Here is a 26,058-nt window from a genome sequence, read left to right as displayed (position 1 = left end):
AACTAGTTGTGATATCTTCTCTAATACCAACTTTTACAAAATCTTTTGTCCTAAGTTTATCTCAGATACTCAATCTAGTCATTGAACTTCATCATACTAGAAGAAGAAGAATAAGAAGTCGGTTTTCGAAACCGAACTATGAATCATTCCAAACGTCATAGAAAGTTAAACTTAAACGCGCCAATTATGTCAACACGTCGTCTTGGTTCCGTCGTTGCAGACACATCTTTGTCATCAAGTTCATTAGGTACATTTCAAAAGACAAGTGAAAGAGTTCCGTTTTCATGGGAGAAAGAACCAGGAAAGCCGAAAGATACAGAGAGGAATGGCTCGAAATTACCACCCTGCCATCGTTTGTTTCCACGAAAAGAAGCGGCTGATCAATCTGATGTAGAAAATGGTTGTGATGAAGAGGATTATATTGACAATAATGACGATCTTTACTCAGATGCTATGGATGATGTGTTTTCTTTATCAGAAGCATTGGATATTGTTCAAAGAAAATCAGAGAAAGCTCATAGTGATAACAATAATAGTTTGAAGTTAAAGCTTGCAGAGTGCAGTGGCTACCAATCCCCTACTTACATGATCAACCGTTTTCTTCCGGACGCAACCGCTTTGGCTGCATCATCGTCTGCTTTAAATTTTCATAGTGATTTTGAAGAGAATGTTTGTAATACTTGTAGTTATCCAGAATGTTATTTATCAGAATCAGGTAGACATTCACATTCATACGCTTATGCTTCTTGTTCTTCTTCTTCTCCAAAGGGATGTGGTCTTGAAACTTTCTTCCCTTGGAGAACTATGAAGCATAAGTTTTGTGCTATAGAGAGCCCTGTACTGCCATGCTCCACGACTACGACAAATCTGCAGAAACATCAGCGCAACTCGAGAGAGTCGGGACAGAAGAAACAACGGTCATCACCTTACATCCCTTGCACGAATGTGAAGAAAGATGTTTGATGAATCAAGATAGTTTCTTTTTCTTTTTGATCTAGACCCTCCGTGCAGTTTGAGTTGAGTCGGGTGGACTCGGAAGATGATAAAGTTCTACCAACGCTATTTTTTCATTCATAAGACTTGAATTCAAAACCTTATTTAAGGGGAACCAAAGTCAATCTTGTTTGAACCAACAAGCGTTGGTTAGTCGAACTAGTTCTTTGATTCATTCATTTTACCTAGTATATACTAAATCTTTTTTGTATATAAAGTATTTTATGCTACCTTCATAAGCATGCATTTGTTGTAATATGACAATTCGTAGCACTTGTTTGGTATTGTGTTCAGTCATTGATTATCGCGTCCTAATGTCGTATGCGCCTTTTACGAAGCTAGAAATTCAAACTGCAGTCTCAACGTGCGGTGCCAGTGCCACCGCGGGAACAAACACACAATCAGTTCTGTAGTTGTGATAAAAAAACTGACTCTATATGCAGCAATTACCTTTCTGAAAACTTAAGCTTGTTTGGATTGAATTCATTTTATTTGGTCAATTTAGACTACAGTAAAGGTGTAAAATTTGATAGAAAATGCTGCATGGACCTTAATGGCACTTTCATATTGACTTAAGTTGTTTGATATGTGGCATTCCATCGATTAGGATCCTCTTATGTTGAAAAAATCATAAGAAAATAATGTGGAAGATCTTGGCTAAGTTTCTGACATTCCACATGATCTCACATACATGTATTAAAGATATAGGTTAGAATTAGTCATATAGTAATATATATAGGTGTAACCACCTTATAAGGTATTTGTTCACTCATTTGTAATATTCTATTTTCATTAATACAAAGAGTTTCTAACTTTTCTCTCATTCTTTATATGAATGTAATGTTTCATAACAACATGATCGACCTCGACGACTAAGTTTCATATGAAATCAATGAGGTAAAAATCATTGAACATGCTAGAATCTCGAGGTAACAACCATTGAAATAAAACAAAAGCATGCTAGAATTTAATGTTTCATATAAATATTTAATAACTTGATATTAATGTGGGATCTATGTGGAAGAGGACACATTCTTTAATCTACCATGTCATAATCTCAAATGATACAAATTAGTAGATTAAATGATATCTCTGCTAATTTGGTAAAAATCACTAAAACTTAAAATGGAAATGCTTTGGAACTCTAAATTTAAAACAAAAACATAAAAACAACTATTAAAAAAAAACTCTAGAATATTATCATGGGAACACCTCCTTATTAGATATGTTCACCACTTTCCATCTTTTGCAAGCTTTGAATCTCAAAGGACCCTTGTAGGCATTGCATACATATTTCACACATATTTCACTAGATCATCAACCTGTAGAAAAGAATTAGGAATGTTAATAAGGGAGAGAAATTTAAGTGTTTATATAACTAAAGATGATAAAGTTCTACCAACGCTATTTTTTCATTCACAAGACTCGAATTCAAAACCTTATTTAAGGAGAACCAAAGTCAATCTTATTTGAACCAACAAGCGTTGGTTAGTCGAACCAGTTCTTTGATTCATTCATTTTACCTAATATATACTAAATCTTTTTTGTATGTGTAAGTATTTTATGCTACCTTCTTAAGCATGCATTTGTTGTAATATGTCAATTCGTAGTAATTGTTTGGTATGTGTTCGGTCATTGATTATCGCGTCCCTATGTCGTATGCACCTTTTACGAAGCTAGAAATTCAAACTTCAGTCTCAATGTGCGGTGCCACCGCGGGAACAAACACACACTTAATCAGTTTTATAGTGGACTAATACCTCAAATTCGTCCTTGAATTTTGAAAAATCGGCCAATTTCGTCCCTGAATTTTGCGAAATATCAAATTAGTCCCTGAATTTACAAAACGTCAATCAACTCAGTCCCTCCGTTAAGTTGGCCTGTTAACGGAGGTGACGTGTCACGTTAACATCTGACAAAGCTTACCACGTCAGATGCCACGCAAGCAGGGACCAAACTGATTGATTTACACAAAATTTCGAAGGACGAAATTGATGGATTTACACAAAATTTCCAAGGACCAAATTGATGGATTTTTAGAAAATTGACAACGGCTCTTTCCCTTCTTTGTGAGTAACGGCTCTTTCTCCACTTCCTCATTAAGGGCTATTTCTTCCCCAAATATATAAATTTGGAACCCTAATGTTATACTTCCTTACATAGAGTTCAAAATCCCTAAAATTTCTTCCATGAATTGATGTAAAATTTCTTCCCCAATTCAAAAAACTTAGAACCCTAATTTTTTTTGATTAAATTCGAAATTCATAAATCAAGTGGTCTGCCTTGTAGAATCAGTGTTTAGAATTGATGGGTGGTGCGCGAATGTCAATCCACATCTTCCACATTGAGAATTGGATGGGACATATAATCAAGAAGTTGTGCAAAGCAAGGTGTGGCTAGGAGACCAAAGAATTGGATTGACACTGAGTCTGAAGAACAAGTACAAAGTAATGTGGCAAGTGTGGAAACTGTTGTTGAGAATGTTGCTACTGAGGTGCAACAAGAGGATGTTGTTAGAGTTCCAAATCCAAATTACGGGCCATCCACTTCTACTCAACCCCAATACATGGAGTTTATCCCAACTCCAAGATTTCCAAAACAGTGATGCATGTTTTAATTATGTTTTTGGACTAGTTTAGTTAATGCTTTTTTGGCTATGTACTGTTGTTTTTTTGGCTATGTAATGACTTATTAACATCGAATATTGACTTATGATATAATGCAAATGTTTGTCTTTTTATAATCAAAGTGTTTGTCTTTTACATTTTACTTTGTTCAGCAAATGTATGCACAAAGGATCACATTGATATCTGTTATGATAATTCAAGGACCAATTTGATGGTATTTTCACTAATTTGAGGATCGAAATGATGGATATGAATATAATTCAAGGACCCATTCGCGCACCACCCATCAATTCTAAACACTGAATCTACAAGGCAGACCACTTGATTTATGAATTTCAAATTTAACCAAAAAAATTAGGGTTCTAAGTTTTTTGAATTGGGGAAGAAATATTACATCAATTCATGGAAGAAATTTTGGGGATTTTGAACTCTATGTAAGGAATTATAACATTAGGGTTCCAAATTTATATATTTGGGGAAGAAATAGCCTTTAATGAGGAAGTGGAGAAAGAGTCGTTACTCACAAAGAAGGGAAAGAGTCGTTGCCAATTTTCTGAAAATCCATCAATTTGGTCCTTGAAAATTTTGTGTAAATCCATCAATTTCGTCCTTCGAAATTTTGTGTAAATCAATCAGTTTGGTCCCTGCTTGCGTGGTGTAACGCCCCAATTTTATTTAATTATTATTAGTCGATTTAAGGTCTTTTATATATATATATATATGATTTTATATAATTATGTTGATTATGTGGTGTGTTATATTTTATTAAATGAGTTATTTTACTATTTAATAGAATAAGTGGGAATTAGTAATTATTGAAGTTTTGGGGGTTATATTTTAATTAAAGGAATTAAGAAGGAGTTAAGTGTTATAATTGAGGGAAGTTAAGAATAGGGGAAAGTTGGTAACTGTCAGTCAGAAAACATTTTCACGTGGAAGCAGTTTTTGGGAGAAAAGCCAAGAGAAGAGCCAAGTGGGGAGAATTCAGATTTTTGTTAAGCATTATTCATCAATCTAAGGTAAGGGTGAGGCTAACTTGCAATGATTTTAGTTTATATAATTCTGATTCTGTTTAATAAAGATTATGAATAAATTTGGAGAATTGGGAATTAGGGTTAAGGAGAGAATTGATGATTAAATGATGAAATTAGGGTGAATTGATGTAGGAATGATGAGCAGACTTTAGATAATTCATATATTGATGTTTAGAATCAGTTTTAAGGTTAGAACCATGGAATTGGGTGAATTTTTGAGAAAAACTGTAACCTGGCCGTACTGTTATTCATCGCTCGCCTCCCGAGTGATGAACCTCGCCATAGCGAGTGATGAAGATCATCGCTCGCCTCGCGAGCAGGAGTGGTCGCCTCGCGAGTTGCATTTCGCAGCTCGCCATAGCGAGCAAGTTTACTCGCCGTGGCGAGTGTGGGCAGAGAGCTTGCAAGATTTCGTGTTTTTGAGCTGTGAGTTTAACCTTGGGTGTTTATGAGGGCCTGAACATATACCTTAATGATTAGGCAAAGTTTTAGAATGAGATTGAACTTGGAATGGTGTCAGAATGGAATGGTGAGTAGTTTACCCTAACTCGCCATGGCGAGTAGAGCCTCTCGCCTCGCGAGTTGTCCCATTTCAGAAGCCTTGTTTAGGATTTTGCGATCATTTGTCGCACGTGATGATATGAGTAGACCCATGAGGTAGGGGAGAAGTTATTCTTGATTATACGGAGATTCAGAGAGGATGTTTATAATGTTTAATGACGTCGACTTAGGTTGATGAACAATGAGGGGATAGTTATATAATATGAAAAATGTTGATATGAGTCCTACTTGTTGTATATGATGATTATTATTATTGTTGTCTCGCTGCTTGTTATTATATGTTGCTGTTGATTGAATATGATTTGCTGCTGATTGTTGGTGTATGCATACATGCATTCAATTGGATTATACAAGATGTTGGTTCAGGTTGTAAGGTTGCAAGTTGTCGTTCTAAGTAACGGAGTCATAGATTGTTGATGTTGACCAAGTTGGGGAGTAAGTCATAAGTTATTATGCACAGTCGTTGTCGTTGTTGTTGCCTATGTTGTCGTTGTCGTAGTTGAGTTGTATGCTGATATACACAAGTGGAGTCCTTTCATGATTAGGAAACTGTTGAGGGCTCATGCCCTGGAATGCCTTGTCATTCAATCTGTTGAGGGCTCATGCCCTGGAATGCTCGTCATTCAACCGTTGAGGGCTTATGCCCTGGAATGCCTTGTCATTCAATCTGTTGAGGGCTCATGCCCTGGAATGTTAATCATTCAATCTGTTGAGGGCTCATGCCCTGGAATTTTCATCATTCAAATTGTTGGGGGCTTATGCCTCGGAATGCTTAGTCATTCATTGAGTTGAAAATAGTACCCTGTCGTTCGTTGTCGTTGATGTAGTGGATGATGTTGTCGTTGTCGTTGATGGTGATATTGTCGTTGTTGTAGGTTGTGTTGTGGTCGTTGTTGTTGAGGGAGATATTGTTGTTGTGGTCGAGTTGTTGTTGTCGTTGTTGGTTGATTTAGTAAGAGTTATTAAAGTCGAAGAAGTATGAATATTATTGTTGACTTATATGTTGCTTATTACGTTATTTAATTAAGTTGATGATTTATATATCTATTATTATTGTTTGTGAATCTCACCCCTTCTGCTTGGAATTGTTGCCCTTCGTATGGGTAACTTGTAGGTATTGAAGTTTATTAGAAGTGGTGGCTCAAAGTGTCTAGGGCTCTGATACGTACGGGATGGGATTTTCTTATTGTTTTTCATTCCTATGTATCAAATTTGAATATTGCTGACGTAGCCCTATGGTTGTTGAATTTATGTTGATAAGGCTTTATGCCAAAGATTAATTATGGAGATTTAAACTATTGCTATCGTTGTTTTGAGGCAAATTTTCCGCTGCAAATTTAATAATGACTTGAAGGACGTTTATTAAATAGATTTTATATTCTATTTAAGAAATTTTGAAAATGTAGTGTGACATGCCCGTTTGGGTATTACTCTGATGCATGAATTATTAATTAATTGATTTTTGGGAAACGGGGTGTTACACGTGGCATCTGACGTGGTAAGCTTTGTCAGAGGTTAACGTGACACGTCACCTCCATTAACAGACCAACTTAACGGAGGGACTGGTTTGATTGACATTTTGTAAATTCAGGGACTAATTTGATATTTCGCAAAATTCAGAGACGAAATTGATCAATTTTTCAAAATTCAAGGACGAATTTGAGGTATTAGTCTTTTATAGTGTGATAGAAAAACTGACTCTATATGCAGCAATTACCTTTTTGGAAACTTAGTATTGTTTGGATTGAATTCGTTTTATTTGGTCAATTGAGACTAAAATACTAGAATGTACCTTGATGGTTTTGTGCTTAAGAATGGATCAGTTTGTTATTATAAAATAATATAATGGATCTGTCTTTAACACCTAAAACTATTGTAAGGTTTCGCGGTTATGGTGCATAAGGAAATTCTTATGCACTGTACATAAATCACAGCCTATTAACCGGTAGTTCAATATAATTGTTTCCTACACCCCTAAGCGAAACCAAACGAAACAAAACGAAACAACACTACAACCGCGAAAATTATCATTTTAGTTCAATGATGATTTCAGAGTGTTATTTGGTTCAATGACAGTCACAAATGTCCTTATTATAGTATGTTTTGTATAAAATTATGCCAAAACTATTTTGCTGTGGAAATGGTTTCTGTGAGTTGTAGTACAAAACCATTAGATATACTTAATGGTTTCCAGGAGGTGAAAAAAACTAAGGACCTAGAGCCATTGCCATCATTCAGTTTTGGACTGACACAATTGGAGGAGGAGGAAAGAAATGGTTTCTGTGAGTTGTACTCCAAAATCATTAGATGTACTTAATGTTTTCCAGCAGTTGTACTCCAAAACCATTAGATGTACTTAATGGTTTCCAGCAGTTTCTCAGCCATAAATCCCTCTAACATCACAAAGATTTCGAATCCAGTAACAACTTAAGATCTGAAACCGTGAACACAAACGGTGACGAAACAGTAACATATAGCAATCAACACAGCGCCACTAGATCGAAGAAGAAGAAGAAAATGCGAGGGAAGAAGAGGAGCGAACCGGCTCAACAGCAAGTGAAGCAAAGAAAATTTCGTTTGTGTTTTAATCTTTAGATCTACTCCTTCTCATTGTGTTTTTGCGTGATCCGAGTTCGGATTTGGCTTTAAAACGAAAATGGATGTTGAAAAATGGCTTTAGTTTTTAAAAAGGGTGAGTTTGGTTCTCCAGCACGGCGCCGCCGCTGCCTCTGGCCGGCAACCACCGCAGTGGAATCATCATGTGTGGCCGGAAGAGATGAAGACTCATCTGAGTTCTTCGTTTTCTTTTCCAGAATGTTGAAAATTGTAGAGATAGAGTGAAAGCTTTATGTTTTAGTGAGAGAAATGTTTGAAACAAATGAAGTTTGATTTGGTGTAGTTTGAGAAACCTAGGATTATTACATGTGTACACTAGATCTGATGGTTGTGAAGTGTTTATGCACGGTGCATAAGGACCATAACTTTTGCCTTTTGTAAGGTGGCAAATATATCATAGAAATTGTGATATGTCAATCAAAATGGCACTTCCGTATTGACTTAAGTTGTTTGATATGTGGCATTCCACTGATTAGCAAGGCCGAACCTTAGGGTGTGCAAGGAGTTCAATGAAATCGGGTCTCTTCAAGGTATGGGCCTAAAAAAAAAATTATATCCCAGCAGTACTACTAAGTACTACCCCATTAAAAAAAAAAATCCATATTCTCTTTCTCACGCGTTCCATCACCATCACTCCATCTGACTTCCCTTTTCTTCTTCCCTCTTCTGTTGTCTTGTTTTAGGCCTATTAAAATATAGTCATCTTGGTTTTGGTGTTAGGTGAGTGTTTTTTCTAGGAAGGTGATTTGAGGTTCCTCATGTATAAGGTAGTGATTTTCACCTTTGGGTGTATCGCATATATACGGCACCTTGTATTTATCTTTTAAAAAATACGTTTTTATTTTATTACGGGCCTCTTTTCACTTACAAAATCGAGCCTCCGGATTCGTACGAACGGCCTTGCGGATTAGGATCCTCTTATGTTAGAAAAAATCATAAGGAAATAATGTGAAAGATCTTGGCTAAGTTTCTAAGTTTCTAACATTCCACGTACATATATTAAAGATATAGGTTAGAACTAATTATATAGCAGTATATATAGTAGTATAGTTGTAACCACCTCTTATTAGAAGGTATATGTTCATTCATTTGTAATATTCTATTTTCATCGATAAAAAGAGTTAGTAACTTTTCTCTCATTCCTTCTATTGATGCCACGTTTCGTAACAATGATCAACGACTAAGTTTCATATGAAATCAACGAGGTAAAAATCATTGAAATTTGATAATAATTTGCTGTCTAATTTGAAATTGAAACGTAAATTCTTCATAACACTAAAACTCAAAATGGAAATGCTTTGGAACACTAAATTTAAAACAAAAACATAAAAACAACTGTTAAAAAAACCCTAGAATGTTATTATGGGAACACCCTCTTATTAGACATGTTCTCCACTTTCCATCTTTTGCAAGCTCTGAATCTCAAAGGACCCTTGTAGGCATTGCATACAGATTTCACGAGATCACCAAACTGTAGAAAAGAATTAGGAATATTAATAAGGGAGAGAAATATAAGTGTTTAAGTTATCAAAGATTAATATGTTAGTTAAGAAAAAAAAAAAAAGTTACTAACATCAGCATTCACATATTGGCCATTCACAAGGAGCCAAGGTGTGTGAGTAAGAGGTGGATTTAGCCAATTTGTTTCTCTACCATTGTGTCTATGGAGCTGCATTGTCAAATTTTAGCATAGAATTAGTAAGAGGCATTCACACATACAACTATAAAAATTTGAATCATCAACTAAAATTAGAAATAGTAGACATTTTTGAAGGAATTAGAAATAGTAAACATGAAATTAATCTTAATTTTTTCGTGTAAAAACTTAATGTTACGAAGCAACCAAAAAACAAAATGCGCGAAAGTAATCTCATTCATAATTTTTTATCAAAACACATTCATGATTGCCATAAAAATAAAAAATAATAGTTTTTAAATTATACATTTAATTTCGGCATTTTTGTCCGTTGAGCTGGGACTTTTAATTAACATAAATATGCATTCAATACTAAATGAGTTATAGTCTTATAGATGACAAAAAATTGAGATATGAAATTAATGACCTGATTTCCATGTCTAGAATAACAATTCTTAATGGGTTTTGGGTTCAATCTGAGACGGTTGCAGCAGGTTCTCCATAAACTTGGTTTTTTGCTTGTAGCAGGTAAGCCATTCTCAATACAAAAGATGAATGCCAAACTAAATCTCTTCCAAAATTTACAAATAGGACAAATACAAAACAAAAACAAACAAAAAAAGTCAGAAATATATAGAAGAAATCTCATTTAGATCATATTAAAAAATGTTTACTAAATATACCAAAAAAAAAATGTTTACTAAGGAAAATCCTTACCATTGGATAGGTTTTAAGAGCACATGCTTCTATGGTATTATAGTAGCATTCATCAGGACCATGCTACATATATTTAAATAAAAAGTAGAAAAAAATGTTAAAACTATTGAAATATATTTATAAATTATAAACAACTCAAGATGCAATCCAAGATTTCCAACGGTCGTCAAAATCCCACATTTATATGATCACCATAACGGTGATTGTTAGATCGTTATCAAACAGTGCAAATTTTAAGGTTTAGATTTTAATTTCTTTTTTAAAAAATAAATTTGAAATTTGCATGGTCGAATCTTGATCTAACGATTATCGATATAGTGACTGCATGAATGTGAGATTTTGTCGAAGGCAGACCATCGTAATATACTATTTTCTTTTAAAGAAAAATTTGATATCCGACTTAAAGATCGACTAATCAGTGACATATGAATGAACATAAGATAAAGCTATGAGGAAGCAAGGAAATTTGAGACCTGGCAAGATACAGTTCCATTTGCCATAGTTAAAGCATTGCCATAAGGAACCAAATGAAGGTGAACAATAGACATGACATCTAATTTAATAAAATTCTCAAGCACATTCAAGAAGAAATCCTTGCTATATGGACACAAAGATTCATAATACAAAGAAACATAGACAACACCATTATTTCTTCTATTGAACTCAGAAGAATGAGATTGAGATGGATTGATGATAATCAAAAGCAAAGAAATTAAAGAAAGGAACCGAAATGAAGTTGGTGAGGACATTTTCTATGTACTATGATGTGTGGTGGCTCTATACGAGTCTAAAGGGTTTATATATTATTGCTATACCTCCATCCTTATAGGTAGGATGGCATAATGGCATTGACCAAATAATTTTTACATTAAATGTGCCAATAATAATGTGTAATATACATCAATCCAAAAATATATGTCGATTTTTAGTACAATGCACATAGGCTAGATGGATGGAAGGAGGGACACATAGGGTTGTGGCCCTTCCTTCCCTCATGAGTGGGTTGAATATGTCAATTTGTTATTCCAAGTAATCTGTTATGTTCAGAATACTCACCATTTATAAAGTTACAACTTTTAAGTTTAATCCCCACACAAATTTTGTCTAAAATTGGTCCTTATTTTGCATTTACAGGGACTAAATACTATGACTAAGAATACTCACCATTTGTAAAAAAAAAAAATTAGAAAGTAGAGACTAAGATTGGAGAAAATTTATATAGGGACTAAATATAAATATTCATAATTTCATAAGGACAAAAAATTTATATTGTTTTAATGTAATTTTTTTTTATAGAATCATAGATTTTTTTTTATATATATAGCATTGAATCATCACAGATTTAATGTATTTTTTTGTATAGAATCATAGATTTTGTTTTTGAAGGATATAGATGTACACCATATATAGAATCATAGATGTAATATATTCAGCAGGGATCATTTGCTCGTAACTTTATTTCTCACTTTCATTCAATGAACATTGCAAACTGCTGGAATAGCAGCGCCTTTATAAGCCTTGCAAACATAGTCTGTAAAATTTTCATAGTCCTGAAATTAACATCACAAACAATAATCTTGATGAGTATTTTTGGAAACTAGACCAATTGTGTGTGTGAGTTATTGGGAAAAAAAAAAGGAGAAAAGAAGACAAACTTTTTCAATAGGTTGATTGTTCACCACCACCCATGGCACAAAAGAATGAGGTGGATCTAGTTTTGCTGTTTCATCAATATATTTTTGTCCAAACTGTACACAAAATTCAAATTTATTGTTAAGGACATTTTAACAATCTCACACAAGGTATCATATAAACTATAACCTTGGATGCTAGAAGATCTATCTAGCACAAGATATTTCATTTTAGATCTTTGACCATATGTGTTAATCTTCTTTGCCCTATAATATAAGGTCCTAATAATTACCATCAAGAGAAGCACTATGCTATATAAATTTTTGGAGACATTTGTCATACTATTATTTTTTTATAAACATAATATCATATGTATATATTGTCATATGTAAGTTTTACGGTGAACCATCTTATATCTGGTCCAACGTAAATTAGTACTTGATAATTAAAAATTCCAACAAAAATTATAGTCCGACACCAACGATCAAAGTTTATGGTGATCTTTGTCGTAATTCTGAGACGATTGTCTCATCAATGTTAGTTTGACAAAAAAAAAAAATGAGTGTCAGAGAGATCGTATTCCTAGCATTTTCCTCATTTTAATTAGCAATGGAGTCAAGGAAATGGAAAATAAAAATAAAAATAAAAATATAACCTCTGTTCCATTTCCTCTATTAAAGCAATTCATAAAAGGCTCCAAAGGCAAACCCAGTTGCTTTAAACAGTCATCCTGCCACATCTTGATATTTCTCTCAATTGCCAGAAACTCAAAGCAATTAATCAAACTATAATGTTCATCCTGCATCACAGTTTACATATTTAAGATTCAATATAATTATAAGAGATCAGAAGAAGGTTCATATTTCACACTAACAAATTCTATTTAAAATGATCTCAATAGGTAACTTAAAATCGGACGGTGAAGGAGACGCAGTTACTGCATCAAATCCAAATCGAATTATAAAAAATTATAAGAAACTCACTCTGAGGTATGGTTTCTAGGTGTTCTTTATACTTACCACATTAGGCCAAATATTGAGGGCACATGCTGCCAAAGAATTTAGCTCACATTCATCTGGTCCATTCTGCCAAGTTGATTGTGTGAAGAAACAAATACAAAATATAATTCTTAGTTTAGAAAATTATTCAAAATAAAGAAAAATCAAAACCTGACATGAAATGGCATTGTTGGTTTGATTGACATGAGAATTGGCCCATGGTACTAACTGAAGATTGACAATGTCAATGAGATCATTGTTGAATATTTCCCTAAGATTCTTAACAATGAAAACTGCAGAAGAATTGCTTAGACTTTCATAGTAGACTGATAAATTTACTTTCTCATAATCAACTGGTTTAATCTGTGAACCAGAAGTATCATAAGATGCACCCTTGGAATCATAGGTAAAAAATAAAAGAATTAATGGTATTACTATAGTGATCGGTAATTTTGGAGAACCCATTTTTTTTCTTCAATGCTGCAAAAGTATAGAGATAAAAATGTGATATGTGAATAATTTTTTGGAATTCAGTCTTTTATATGCAAGTAAGGGGAACATGTTGTGCATATCCTATAGCTTTTTTATTAATTATAAATCGTAAATTACAATTTTGGTCCCTAAATTATTTTTATGTTTCACTTTCGTCCTTTAAATTTTTTTCATTTCATTTGGCCTATAAGTTGAAAATGCTAAATGCTTTAATTTCTTAAGTTGTTCTCATTTTGATCCTTAAGTTACTGACATTAGACACACTTTGACGCTTTGTGTTGGTTTTTTGTTTATGTTAGCCAAAAATTTTCTATATTTTCTTCTTGTTGTTGAGTCGGGTGCATCTAATCATAATGCTATGTATGTAGGAAAGATTTCCATAGTCAAATGAAAAATTGATTGAAAGTACCAAAATGTCTCGTAACTTAGGAATCAAAATTAAATGAAAAAAATTTAGGCACCCTAAATTAAAATGAAAAAAAAATTCAAAGTGAAACCTAAAATAATTTAAAGGGTCGAAGTGTAATTTAACCTAAAGTCTAATTCAAATGCACGATTTACGAACATATTCAAACAAAAAGGAGATACATAAGGTAAAGAGCTGGCATACATAATCGAAACTTATGTTCCCATGTATTCGAACCTAAGACACAACTAATGCAAACAAAAAGTATGATTATCTATGCCAACCCAGTACCTAAATGACCTTTTTGTTTGAATCAATTGACAAATTATATATTCCAATCTACGTCACATGCAAACAAAAAGTACAAAAAGTTTGATTATCTATACCAACTCAGTACCTAAATGACCTTTTTGTTTGAATCAGTTTATAAATAGAAATTCGAACCTAATTAGTCACAACTGATGCAAGCGAAAGGTCCGATTATATGTGACAGCTTGTTATATGCTGTATAGCCTTTTATGTTTGCATCTGTTGGCAAATCAATTTCCCATTTTGCTTTGTAGTTAGCAAAAGCAAATAATACTACTAAATAGTCTCTCTTTTTGTTTTAAGTAAAAATGAGGGCACATAGGGAAAGAAGCTATAATATAGCCTTTTCAGTTATGATCATCCTTAGTATTCACTCTTACGACCCTCTTTTTTGGTATTGCCGTGTTAACCTTGCTTTATAAGCTTTAATTAATCTACATGATATTCATGGACATTCTTGTCTCTATATCCTTTTATATCTTCATCATGTCACATTTTTCTCCCTTCTCTCTTGTCTCATCTTTTACCAACCACATGGTGAGTGGATAATTTGATTGAACTAATAGTTATTTTTTGCTCTCTAAATATGTAATTAGTGATCACAATAATCCTTCAAATGTATCACAATTTTACAATAGTTATTAATTGTGCATTTTGTTAGTCAAAATAGTCTATGATATTAAAATGTTTCATTAATATTGTCATATTAGTTCTTCAATATACTTATTATGATATCAGTCTTTATAAGTACTTACTTATTGGCATTTCAGTCCTTATATGAAAAAAGTTATTGTGAGTCTAAGAGATTATTTTAGAGTCAGAGACTATTTTGACCAACAGAATGTATAATCAAGGACTATTTTGAAATTTTGATACATTGAAGGACTATTGTGACTACTCATTACACATTTGGGGACGAAAGTGACTATTACCCTTAATTTGATTATCTTATATTAATACTAAACTTTTAAATAATTTATGATTAGATTTCTGAATTAAGGCAGCTAATTATAAATTATTTAAAATTTCTGAGATTCGATTAATTTTTTTTTTACCTTAGAAGTATGATTACAAATTGTTATTATGTTTAAAAATTCAATAATAAACTTCTTTAATTCAAAGAATTATATAAAAGTTCTTAATCAGTTAAAGAACTTCAAGAAAATTAATTAAACATATATTATATTATGTTTGTACAAACACAAAGGATATTTTTATTTTTTGGTGCAAAAACACAAAGGATTTAAATGGAAACAAATAAACAAGTTTTATTATAAGATCATTTGCACTTCCAAATTCCATGGTAATATATAGTCATGCAAATATGATCCTAAAGATTAATTAGCCACTTGCCAATTACTTGAACCTTTAGACAAAGATTAATTCCAGCTTCATTTTCATGAGGATTAAGTAGTATACTCCTTAATTAATTTGGTGATTAGTGGCAAGTATGGACATATTTTTGGCTTCATCTACATAGCAACCATGATGAAAGGAGTTGGATTTTGCATCCGAGTCATAATAAGTTCTTGTTGAAACTGATCTACAAGCATCTGGTTTCAAACTTCCCTTGTATGCCTTGCAAATATATGTCACAAAATTTTGGTAGTCCTAACAACAAAAGATAAAAGAGGTTAATTAAGGAACAAGTATATTAACTACTTTAACATTTAATCAAATATTATCAATCACAAACCTCTTGAAGTGCATGGTTGTTGACAACCACCCATGGAACAAATGTATGAGGAGGATTAAGCTGAGCAGTTTCCTTAGCAAATTTTTGTTCAATCTGTTAATATGTTAAACATAAATAAATGAATATTATTACTATAGTCTTGAATGAAAATAAGATACGAAAAAAAATATATTTAAAATAACTTACAGATATTCCCTTGCGACTTTTGTAACAATTTAATATAGGCAATGCGCCCAACCCAGTCATTCGGATGCAATTAAACCATTCATTATATCGACCCTCTATGGTTAGACTCTCCAAGCAGTGTATAAATCTGAAATGATGTTCCTACATCATATATAATATATATTAAGAAATCCACATTAATGTGCTGTATTAAATATTTGTTTTTTTGTGAAGAAAATAGTATAAACAAAAGATTTGCTTAGAGAAATAATAAAAAGTACTGAGGAAATTGTAATTCATAGGTAGGAACTGTACCACGTCTGCATATGCTTTAATGGTGCAGGCCTCGATCGAGTTTAGCAAGCATTCATCATTTCCATGCTGCAATTATTATAAACATGAAACATATGAATAAATGATGAGTCAAAAAATTACTATAACACAAAATAAATAAGTGGTTTTCATCAGAAAACGAACATAATTATTTGAAAAATATCATGATCAGTTATACATGTATACATATATAGTATTAATATATAAATGATTTATATTTATTATTAATTTATTATACCTGACAAACAAAAGTGCCATTAGTTGCAATCCTAGCATTTCCCCAAGGGACCATTTTAAGATTCACAATTGAAATGAGATTGGTTTGAAAGAGCTTCACAAGATGGTTCACTATGAAATCAGCAGAATAAGGGCATAGACTTTCATAGTAGATTGACATGGTTACTTTCTTCTCATTTTTAGAGGAAGTTGATGAAGAAGAAGGTGCTACTAATAGCAATAGCAAAATTGGAAGAAGGATGAAACAAAAGAAGAATGAGCGTGGATGAATAGAACCTAAAAGAGAAGGCATTTTCATTTTTGTGCTATGGAAATGGAAGAAAAAAAGAATGAGAGTTTAATTGGTTATACTACTATTTATATGTGTGATTCATATGTTGCAGGAATTAATTATATTTCTCTGATCATGGATAATGACCCATAACTATTACAAGTTTATTTTAACATCAGAATATCTCATGCAATCCTGGTTCTGAACTAGAAAATTCTCACGAAATTAGTAGTACAAGTACAAGGGTAAAATAGAATATGGTCAAAAAGTAAAGTACAAGGGTAGAAATTTAGCTTACTTGACATTATATGTAAGCTTACTTGATATATTAATATTTTTTAATAATTTCCCTTGAATTATTAAAATAGTTGATATTTTAAAATTACATGATCAATTTCATGACAATTATATGTATGCTTACTTGATAAAAATTAATAGTTGATATTTTAAAATATCATGATAAATTTCAAATGTGTACATAATATATTAACTAGTGGAAAGATAGACAAACCTAGAAAACCATCCATAAATAACCTTATAGGAATAAAGGGCAAGCATAGTAGCTACAGATACTTGTTGATGACATATCTTGAGTACTTCTCTTGTCATGATTCAAATTTGATTACATGTTAGTCCACATCATATAATGGATGATCTTCTTTACGTAAATCATAGGTGCATTTACGATCAAATTTATGTATAATCTTTTTTTATATACAAGAATTTATGTATAATTTTCTTTCTACTAAGCTTATGTACGATCTATTAATGGGAGAATCTAAGTCAACTTGTTTGCTAATGTATAACCTTTCAGTTTGAATTTATTGACAAATAAAGCCTAGTTAGCAAGTAAAAAAGAAGGCATATAGGGACAGAATCCATAAATAAGCAAAACCTTTTGAGTCGTGAATTCATGATCATCCTTTATTTTTCACTCTATGAACTTTTTTTGGTATTGCCGTGTTAACCTTTGATTTATACCTACATGATATTCAAGGCTATTCTTGTCCATATATCCTTTTATATCTTCAGCATGTCACATTTTTCTCCTTCTCTCTTGTCTCATCTCATCAACCACATGGTGTGGAAATTCCTTTTATCTTTTACTACCATTTTCTATTTCTTTTTGTTTCAATGTTCTTTTGGCTGTAGTTCTCATTTGCAAGTGAAATTATATAAGATTGGGATAGGATCAAATGACACTTAGGTGTCAAATTAAATTTGACACCAAATCCTAGCCATTAATACAATTTTAATCTAACGGTTTCCATTAATTTATTAAGTGCTCACATGTTTGATCAAATGACATATCTTTTAATTTTAGAAATAATTTATTCTTTCATCTCTTGGTTAATTACTTTCTGAAAATTCTTTAATTCTAAATCTCTATTTTTTTTTTCTTTTTTTGAAGGATTCCAACGAAAATTCTCTGATTTTCTATTTGTTTGAGGGATTCAAAAAATGCATTTATGCTCTCACTTCTGTTTTTTTTTTTTTTGACAAAATTTATGCTCTCATTTCTCTATGTTGTACTCATCCCAGCAAAAAAAGGTCTACATATTATAAATAGAAATCCATGACTCTCTAATATTATACAAACCTTGTAGCCATTCATTTTCTTCCAAATCCTTTTTAACCATAATTTGGTGCAATCTTCCTCTAAATCTTTAATGCATAATGAATCATGTATATACTTTTTCAGCTCACGCTAGAAAATTGAATTTTTATGGTATATATGTGTGAAAGCTTCTCAGGAAACTTTTTTCTAATGTGCCACAAACATAAACCATGCCGAGTTAATGGAGTAATGAAAATAGGGATGAAGCATGCGCAAGAGAGCCATAATAATAATAAGAGATATAGAATCCTTTAAAAAAAATATAGAATTAGAGAATTTTTTGGAAAGTAATTAACGAAGAGAAGAAAGAATAAATTATTTCTAAAATTAAAAGGTGAGTTATTTGACAAAGCACTTAATGAATTGATGAAAACCGTTCGATCAAAATTGTATTAATGGTTAGGATTTGGTGTCAATTAAATTTGACACCTTGGTGTCATTTGATCCTATCCCTATAAGATTTTATCTTTTGGGCGTAGACATTTAATTTTCTATATATACCAATATTATTTCCATGGCGACATTTATTATAAAAGATTGGATGATATTGTACCTAAACTCAAGTTTATCAAAATCGGGATTTTGCTTTAAGTCGAAAGGGAAGAGCAAAATCGAAAATCATTGTAAAATCGCAATCAAGATCGAAAGATTTTACTCAACTACTTTTGTAGAATCGACAATGAAGCATAGACACTCCTCGAATTAGGCGTTTCTCGGTGTCGGACATGTGTCGTGTCCGACACCGACACTTGTAATTGCACTAAATTATGTGATTTTTCTATATATACCAATATTATTTCCATGGCGACATTTATTATAAAAGATTGGATGATATTGTACCTAAACTCAAGTTTATCAAAATCGGGATTTTGCTTTAAGTCGAAAGGGAAGAGCAAAATCGAAAATCATTGTAAAATCGCAATCAAGATCGAAAGATTTTACTCAACTACTTTTGTAGAATCGACAATGAAGCACAGACACTCCTCGAATTAGGTGTTTCTCGGTGTCGGACATGTGTCGTGTCCGACACCGACACTTGTAATTGCACTAAATTATGTGATTTTTCAAATTATTAGTTGTGTCAGTGTCTGTGTCGTGTCTGGTGTCCGTGTCCGTATCCGTGCTTCATAGAGAATCAATACAAGAAATCGTAAAATCGCAATCAAAATCGATGGATTTTACTAAAACAAAAATAATGTTGAATATATGTTATAATTGTATATAGTGATAAATGATTCGGTTTAAAGTTCACAAAATACTTATACATAAATGAATAAAAAATGGACAAAATCCTTCAAAATCCTTTAAAATCTTGCGATTTTGTATGTATTTCACAATTTGTGTGATTTTGATGCGATTTTACTAAGATTTTGCTTATTTTAGGATTCTACTACAGATTTGAGTCGTTAAAGGTGAATAAAGTCATAAAATCCTAAATTTTAAGATTTAAGTCGGGATTTTGACAACAATCCCTAAACTCTTACAAATTATATATACCTTGAGATATTCAGTTAAAAACTAGATTTAGTTCAAGTCTGTTACAGGTTGACAAGTTTAAAAATTCAATCATAAACTTGTTTAATTCAATGACACATTCAAAAAATCTGAAAAAAGTTTCTTCTGATAATTACTTAAATTATATCTGTACCCACACAAATGAGTTAAATAGAGGACTAAATCAATAAAGTTCAATTAAGATCATTTGCACTTCCATTTCCCAAGGCAATCCATTCACAAACGAACTTATAGATTAGCCAATAGCTTGAACCTTTAGACAAAGTGAGAGTTCTTCTAATACATCCAAATTAAACAGATCAAAAATTCTTTCCAACTTCATTTGATAGGGATTTATTTACTCCTTAATCTGGTGACTAGTGGTAAGTAAGGTCAAATTTTTTGCTTCATCTACATAGCAAACAGGATGAAAGGAGTTGGTTTTTGCATTTAAATCATAGTAAGTTTTTGTTGAAACGGATCTACAAGCATCTGGTTTCACTTTTCCCTTGTAAGCCCTACAAATGTATGTCATAAAATCTTGGTAGTCCTACAACAACAACAAAAGATAAAAGAGGCTAAGAAACCCAGATGACTTAAATTCACATAAAAAATATATATATAATTAGTAAATTGTTAAATTGGTCTTTGAAATTAATCTAGTCCCATGTATTATGGATATTCTAAAATGATCTCTGAAATTGCAAAATTTTAATCAAATTTGTCTCTCCATTAGAACTTTCACGGACTAGAATAAATTAAATTGATAAGAGCATGGATGAATTTGAAACTAAGTGAATAATGTCAACAATGCAATTAATATATGATCTAGATAAATACCATATTTCAGTAACATTTTGCAATTTTAGAGATCATTTTGAAAAATTAATAATGTGGGGGACTAGATTGATTGATAATACTCTACAATTTCAAGGACCAACTTGGATATTTTAATCACAAACCTCTTGAAGTGCATGGTTATTGACAACCACCCATGGAACAAATCTATGAGGAGGATTAAGTTGAGCAGTTTCCTTAGCATATTTTTGTTCAATCTGTTATTTTAGACATAAATAAATATTATTATTAGTTTTGAATGGCTTATGCTAAAAAAGACAGACTTGGATCTTCATCCTACTAATTTTTAAACTCCAAAAAATTCCATTAAAGTATAGAAATCAATTAAAATAAGATAACAAAATAAAATAAAATAAAATAAAATAAAAGAACTAACAGATTTTCCATTGCCAGTTTTGGAGCAATCAATAGGCATTGTGCCCAACCCAGTCATTTGGAAGCAATTAAACCATTCATTATGTCTATTCTCTAAGGTGAGACGTTCCAAGCAACGTATAAATTTGAAATGCTGTGCCTGCATCATATTTATGGCCATAATACTATATTAGTGCATTAGAAAATGAGCAATATTTTCTCTTTTTGAGAAAAAAAATAAAAAAATAAAAAAATTTGAGTAGTAAAATAAGTATTGAGGAAATTGTTTCATAGGTAAGAACTAAGAACTGTACCACGTCTGGATATATATTAATGGCGCAGGCCTCGATCGTGTTTAGATAGCATTCATCATTTCCATGCTGCAATTATTGAAGGAAAAAAAATGCAAAAAAGACGAGGGTCAACAAAATGTATAATACAAAAATAAAAGCAAGTGGTTTTCATGAGATAACTTAAAAGTGACTTGTTAACATTTTCTTATAATTCTTGTAAAAAAAAACATTTTCTTATAATTATGGACATACATATATTCCAGTTTTAAAAAGAGGTGATTTATAATGAATTTTAAACTTTTTTTTAAGGAAGTGAATTTTTAACTTGAAATCACCCTTTTAAATCATTTTTATCCTTCTCATTTATTTGAATAAGTGATTTTTCAAATATATTTAATTTTTTTCTTTTGTAATTTTATCGTCGTAGTGCAACGATGTTCTGTTTGTCGTCTTTGTGCAACGTTGTTTTGTTTTTCCGTCTTAATACATTGTTTGTTCGGTTCAGATTGTCATATCATTTTTTATCCAATGCATATTCAATCAATGACTTTTTATATTCAAGCATAATTAAATATAGGTCAAATTCACCCTGCAATTTTTAAGTTAGATGTTTATAGCATGTTAATAATTTAAGTTTTTTTGTTGAAAATTGATCTTTTAAAAAAATTTGTTACAAATTGCTCCTTTTAAGTCATATATATATACACTACTAATCATTTTTCAGTCAACTTCGTTAAAAAGTGTTTATGAATTATTTAACATCGAGGTGGTAGGTCCAAAAGTGTTTATGATATCAAACATAATCACATGCACATATTTTCTTCTTCTTACTTTTGAATTCAAGCTAATTTTACAGATAATTTTTTTATCAATGACATTATAAATCAAGTAATCTATCAATTTTGTTTTAAATCAAAACTAAATGAAACACATAGGAACCATAGTTTTGAAAGCGATAAATTTAGACCTAGCTTAACATTAAACATCTCTATAAACATTTTTTAACAGAATTCGTTGCACTATTTTATGACTTAAAAAACAGTGTATAAAAAAAGAAGTTAAAAACTAATTTATTATAATAAACATCTGATTAAAGGACCACATATGTTATTTGGTCTTAAATATACTGATCGATTTGGTGGGCTGCTGGAGAATGCAGTTGGGTAGGTAATGTCATGAATCCTCTGGCTCTGGCAAACACTCAACACAGACGCAAGAATTTATTATTTTCACAGTACCTATTTGTCTGATCCTGGAAAATGACTCATAATTATTACGGTTAAAAGTTTACTTAACATCAGAAATATGATCTCATGCAATGCAACCCTGGCACTGAACTGAACACGAAAATTCTCACGAAAAGAGTTGAATAAGTACCAAGGTTGAAATTTGGTCCAAAAATGTACAAGGGTAGAAATTTGGTCAATAAAGTACAAGGGTAGAACCCCTAAAAAAAGTACAAGGATAGAAATTCAATTCACTTATATGTAAACTTCGATATATTTACATTTTTAATAATTTTCTATATGTAATAAATGTATCAATTTCAATCACTGGATTTAAATTTTTTGGCTGTTACTAACTAAAATTGTATGACACCACTTAATTTTAAGTGTGCCATGTTAATTCCCTAAAAAAAAAGTGTGATATATTAATTAAAATTAAATAGTAAATATTTATTAATATATTACATATGTTAAAAAATTGAATATTTTTCTTTTGTAGGAATGAATAATTATTATTTATATGTATGAAGTTTCGACTGTCGTCTAACCATATTGATCTTCATTAAAAAACATGTAGATCATACAAGGTGTGTCTCCCCTTCCAATTCTAATTTTTTTCTAAACACAAGGGTCAGATGTTTAAACCCCTTATAACTTAATTAATTGACCCAATAATATCAAATATAATCACTACCTAGAATTTTTCTTTTTTTTGTCAAGTAACCTAGTGGCTATAATTTATCTTTTTCAAGGTGAATAAGTGAGGTGTTTGGGGTTTGAACCCCAGCCCATATATATAATTTATACATGTCCCTGTCAACTGAGGTATGCTCACGGGGACACTACCTAAAAAATTATTAAGTGGTATAAATATCCTAAATCTACACAATATTCTAAAAATGGATTTCTTTTTATTTGCTCTCAATAAAAATGTTTTTTTTAATCTTAGTCGTTCAATTTTCAAGAGAATAAACACTAAGTTCAATTGTGAAATAAGTAAAGATATTCAACCCTAAAAAAAGGTAAAGATATTCAAGAAGATTAAACAGTAAAGCATGTAAATAATATAAAAAATGAAAACATATACCTGACAATCAAAAGTGCCATCAGGTTTAATCCCAGCATTTCCCCAAGGAACCATTCTAAGATCCACAATGGAAATGAGACCAGTTTGGAAGAGCCTTACAAGATCGTTCACTATAAAATCAGCACAAAAAGGACATAGACTTTCATAGTAGATTGACATGGTTACTTTCTTGTCATAATTAGAGGAAGATGAAGAAGAAGAAGGTGCTACTAAGAGCAATAGCAAAAGCAAAAGTGGAAGAAGGAGGAAACAAAAGAAGAATGATCGTGGAGGTAAAGAACCTAGAAAAGAAGGCATTTTCATTTTTGTGATATAGAAAATGGAAGAAGAAAAAAGAATGAGTTTATTTGGGATATGGTACTATATTCGTAGGTTGTGCAAGGAAGGTATATCTTCCCTCTCTCATTGCAAATGTGCTACTGCAAAAAGTGCCAATTTAATACGTAGTGGAAATCATTTAATACTCAGATCTATAGCCCAATGGTTAATCCAAGTAAAAAAAAAAAAAAACGTTACAGAATTGTATTTATGTGGTTATCCTTATTCCTTATGGGTAAACCAAAGTATCATCTCGAGACTAAACATTTAAAATAAGGTCAAATTAAAATAAGGACAGTGATCCTTTAAAAAAAAATAAAAAATAAGGACCCGTCAAGTTTGGTTTTGCATGTACCGACATCAAATTAATAATGTTATGTCATATTTTAATATTAATTTATTTAAAAATTGAATTAAAATTAAATTTTTCTTTAAGAAAATAAGTTATATATGCAAGGTACATCTATCCAACCAAAATTTAAAGTGTTTGAATTTATCTTAAAATAATTGAGGTCAATTAAGAAAATGATTTTTTTCTATAAGTGAAAACTCGAACTTCATACTAAATGGTTAAGGGACTCTCTCTTTTTTCAGGCAAAGGTTAAGAGACATAAATAACGATAACTTGGGATTTTGATCCATGTAGTTAAAATTACGTGCAGTCATGAGAGATTTCGTCGTCCGATCAAGATCAAACAATTTAAATTTAAAGCATATTTATTGTTATTATTAAAACTGTTTTAAATCTGAATCATCTGATTTTGATCAAACGGTCAAATCTCTCCTAACTATTTAACTGCATGCAATCCAGGTCTGTGTCACACCATGTATGTTTGTAATATTCATGTATTTTATTTTTCTCCATTCATATTCATTTTAAAAAAGAAAAACAATAAAACACAACGAATTCATGCTCAACTCTTCAATCTCAAGGAAAAACAAGAAGTAACTCTTCATCAAAATATGGAAAACAAAATTCATATCAACCCCTTCAAACGTAGAAACAACACTTTTTTTTATTTGACCGAAAATGTTCTCATTAAGTTTTTAAATAATGGTCAAGGTCATAGTCGCGTTGAGAAATTTACAATTCTGGCTATTAGAGGCGTTGATTTACGGATTATAGTCATCATCGTGGAAATCATCACGATATTGCATAAATCTTATTAAAATTATTTGTACACCATATAATGTATAATAATCAAATTTCTCGTTGTTTCTTCATAATTTCATAACTCTAATTATTTTCATAACTTTTCAATGAATTTGTTACTTCTAAAATGGAGTTAAGGTTTATATAAATCTAGTTTTTATCCATAAAACTTGATTCTCGAACTACCTTTTGGGAACAGTGGCCATAACGGACTTTTGTCGTGGTATAGCAATGTTTTGTCTCGGTTGTTTTCGTAACTTTTATTCACTCCGTTAAAATGGAAAAAAACATTCATGGACACTATCGAGAAGAGAAGAGATGGAAAGATATAAAGCATTGGGTTCGGATTAAGTCAAAGTGGATTTAGTAACACAATTGATTCAATTCATCGGATCATTGAATTTAAAAATTGAAAACCAAACAAATCTAGTTGGATTTTTGGACCGAATCGGATCATCATCGACTTGGTTTACTTTGGTTTTCGATTTGTTCAAACCACTTACATTTATGGGCGTCCATTGGGTGGTGCAAACAACTTTACAAAGTTGAGCCTCCAAACTCAAACTCGAAAAGGAGACCACTAGATAAAGGAGATCCATAAGATCTAATGGTGTAACACCAACACCTAATTAAAGAATTTTTTTTTTTTTGTTGAAGATGTGGGAAGAAGATGAATAAAATAAAATTAAACTTAATTTCGTGTTGGTGATGCACCGCTAGATCTCATGAACCTACTTTAACTAATGGTATCTTTTTTGAGCAGATTAAAATTAATGAAATATGACCAATTGATTGAGGAAAACAAAGATAAATGACTAAATTGAAACGTTTAATAGTTAAATAATCAATTTAAAAAAAAAAAAGAATTAAGTTAAAGGATTGATAATCGATTAAACTTAAATATTAAATGAAGTATATTAATAAGACAATTTCT

General features: G+C 31.5%; 5 protein-coding genes across 5 annotated transcripts; 1 reads left to right on the top strand and 4 right to left on the bottom strand.

Annotated features, from left to right (window-relative positions):
• The first annotated feature begins 9 nt into the window (after positions 1-9).
• LOC11419194 (uncharacterized) lies at positions 10-1,199 on the top strand. The gene has a single exon (XM_003604527.3). The coding sequence runs from the start codon at positions 139-141 to the stop codon at positions 961-963; it is 825 nt and encodes a 274-aa protein (XP_003604575.1). The 5' UTR covers positions 10-138; the 3' UTR covers positions 964-1,199.
• A 7,876-nt stretch (positions 1,200-9,075) lies between these two features.
• On the bottom strand, positions 9,076-11,452 carry LOC11412571 (gamma-interferon-responsive lysosomal thiol protein). Its single transcript, XM_003604525.3, has 5 exons — positions 10,658-11,452; positions 10,185-10,247; positions 9,895-10,038; positions 9,405-9,500; positions 9,076-9,302 (listed from the first exon to the last, which is right to left on the bottom strand). Exons 1-5 carry the CDS (start codon positions 10,931-10,933, stop codon positions 9,192-9,194), a joined length of 690 nt encoding a protein of 229 aa, XP_003604573.1. The 5' UTR covers positions 10,934-11,452; the 3' UTR covers positions 9,076-9,191.
• Positions 11,453-11,589: 137 nt separating this feature from the next.
• On the bottom strand, positions 11,590-13,373 carry LOC120575724 (gamma-interferon-responsive lysosomal thiol protein). Its single transcript, XM_003604524.3, has 5 exons — positions 12,986-13,373; positions 12,836-12,901; positions 12,472-12,615; positions 11,840-11,932; positions 11,590-11,734 (listed from the first exon to the last, which is right to left on the bottom strand). The coding sequence occupies exons 1-5, from the start codon at positions 13,277-13,279 to the stop codon at positions 11,657-11,659; spliced, it is 675 nt and encodes a 224-aa protein (XP_003604572.1). The 5' UTR covers positions 13,280-13,373; the 3' UTR covers positions 11,590-11,656.
• A 1,890-nt stretch (positions 13,374-15,263) lies between these two features.
• LOC11414535 (gamma-interferon-responsive lysosomal thiol protein) lies at positions 15,264-16,833 on the bottom strand. Its single transcript, XM_003604523.4, has 5 exons — positions 16,454-16,833; positions 16,198-16,263; positions 15,904-16,044; positions 15,718-15,810; positions 15,264-15,632 (listed from the first exon to the last, which is right to left on the bottom strand). The coding sequence occupies exons 1-5, from the start codon at positions 16,748-16,750 to the stop codon at positions 15,444-15,446; spliced, it is 786 nt and encodes a 261-aa protein (XP_003604571.1). The 5' UTR covers positions 16,751-16,833; the 3' UTR covers positions 15,264-15,443.
• A 3,111-nt stretch (positions 16,834-19,944) lies between these two features.
• LOC11414534 (gamma-interferon-responsive lysosomal thiol protein) lies at positions 19,945-24,080 on the bottom strand. The gene is made up of 5 exons (XM_003604522.4): positions 23,654-24,080; positions 21,362-21,427; positions 21,070-21,207; positions 20,798-20,890; positions 19,945-20,385 (listed from the first exon to the last, which is right to left on the bottom strand). Exons 1-5 carry the CDS (start codon positions 23,954-23,956, stop codon positions 20,194-20,196), a joined length of 792 nt encoding a protein of 263 aa, XP_003604570.2. The 5' UTR covers positions 23,957-24,080; the 3' UTR covers positions 19,945-20,193.
• Positions 24,081-26,058: the final 1,978 nt, after the last annotated feature.

This window comes from Medicago truncatula, chromosome 4 (assembly GCF_003473485.1).
Source record: "Medicago truncatula cultivar Jemalong A17 chromosome 4, MtrunA17r5.0-ANR, whole genome shotgun sequence".
NCBI classification, from domain to species: Eukaryota; Viridiplantae; Streptophyta; class Magnoliopsida; order Fabales; family Fabaceae; genus Medicago; species Medicago truncatula.
The sequence above is the reverse complement of the archived record's forward strand: the minus strand, read 5'-3'. Positions and strand labels throughout refer to the sequence as shown.

Coding starts and splice junctions, on each gene's coding strand:
- LOC11419194 (XM_003604527.3), top strand. CDS start 139: ATGAATCATTCCAAACGTCATAGAAAGTTAAACTTAAACGCGCCAATT.
- LOC11414535 (XM_003604523.4), bottom strand. CDS start 16,750: ATGAAAATGCCTTCTCTTTTAGGTTCTATTCATCCACGCTCATTCTTC. Junction 16,264..16,453: donor ATGGCACTTTTGTTTGTCAG/GTATAATAAATT, acceptor TAATAATTGCAG/CATGGAAATGATGAATGCTT. Junction 15,811..15,903: donor AAAGTCGCAAGGGAATATCT/GTAAGTTATTTT, acceptor ACATATTAACAG/ATTGAACAAAAATTTGCTAA.
- LOC11412571 (XM_003604525.3), bottom strand. CDS start 10,933: ATGTCCTCACCAACTTCATTTCGGTTCCTTTCTTTAATTTCTTTGCTT. Junction 10,039..10,184: donor CTCTTAAAACCTATCCAATG/GTAAGGATTTTC, acceptor AAATTTTGGAAG/AGATTTAGTTTGGCATTCAT. Junction 9,303..9,404: donor GCCAATATGTGAATGCTGAT/GTTAGTAACTTT, acceptor TCTTTTCTACAG/TTTGGTGATCTCGTGAAATC.
- LOC120575724 (XM_003604524.3), bottom strand. CDS start 13,279: ATGGGTTCTCCAAAATTACCGATCACTATAGTAATACCATTAATTCTT. Junction 12,902..12,985: donor ACAATGCCATTTCATGTCAG/GTTTTGATTTTT, acceptor TCAACTTGGCAG/AATGGACCAGATGAATGTGA. Junction 11,735..11,839: donor ACAATCAACCTATTGAAAAA/GTTTGTCTTCTT, acceptor TGTTAATTTCAG/GACTATGAAAATTTTACAGA.
- LOC11414534 (XM_003604522.4), bottom strand. CDS start 23,956: ATGAAAATGCCTTCTTTTCTAGGTTCTTTACCTCCACGATCATTCTTC. Junction 21,208..21,361: donor TTAATATATATCCAGACGTG/GTACAGTTCTTA, acceptor AATATGATGCAG/GCACAGCATTTCAAATTTAT. Junction 20,891..21,069: donor AAACTGGCAATGGAAAATCT/GTTAGTTCTTTT, acceptor CTAAAATAACAG/ATTGAACAAAAATATGCTAA.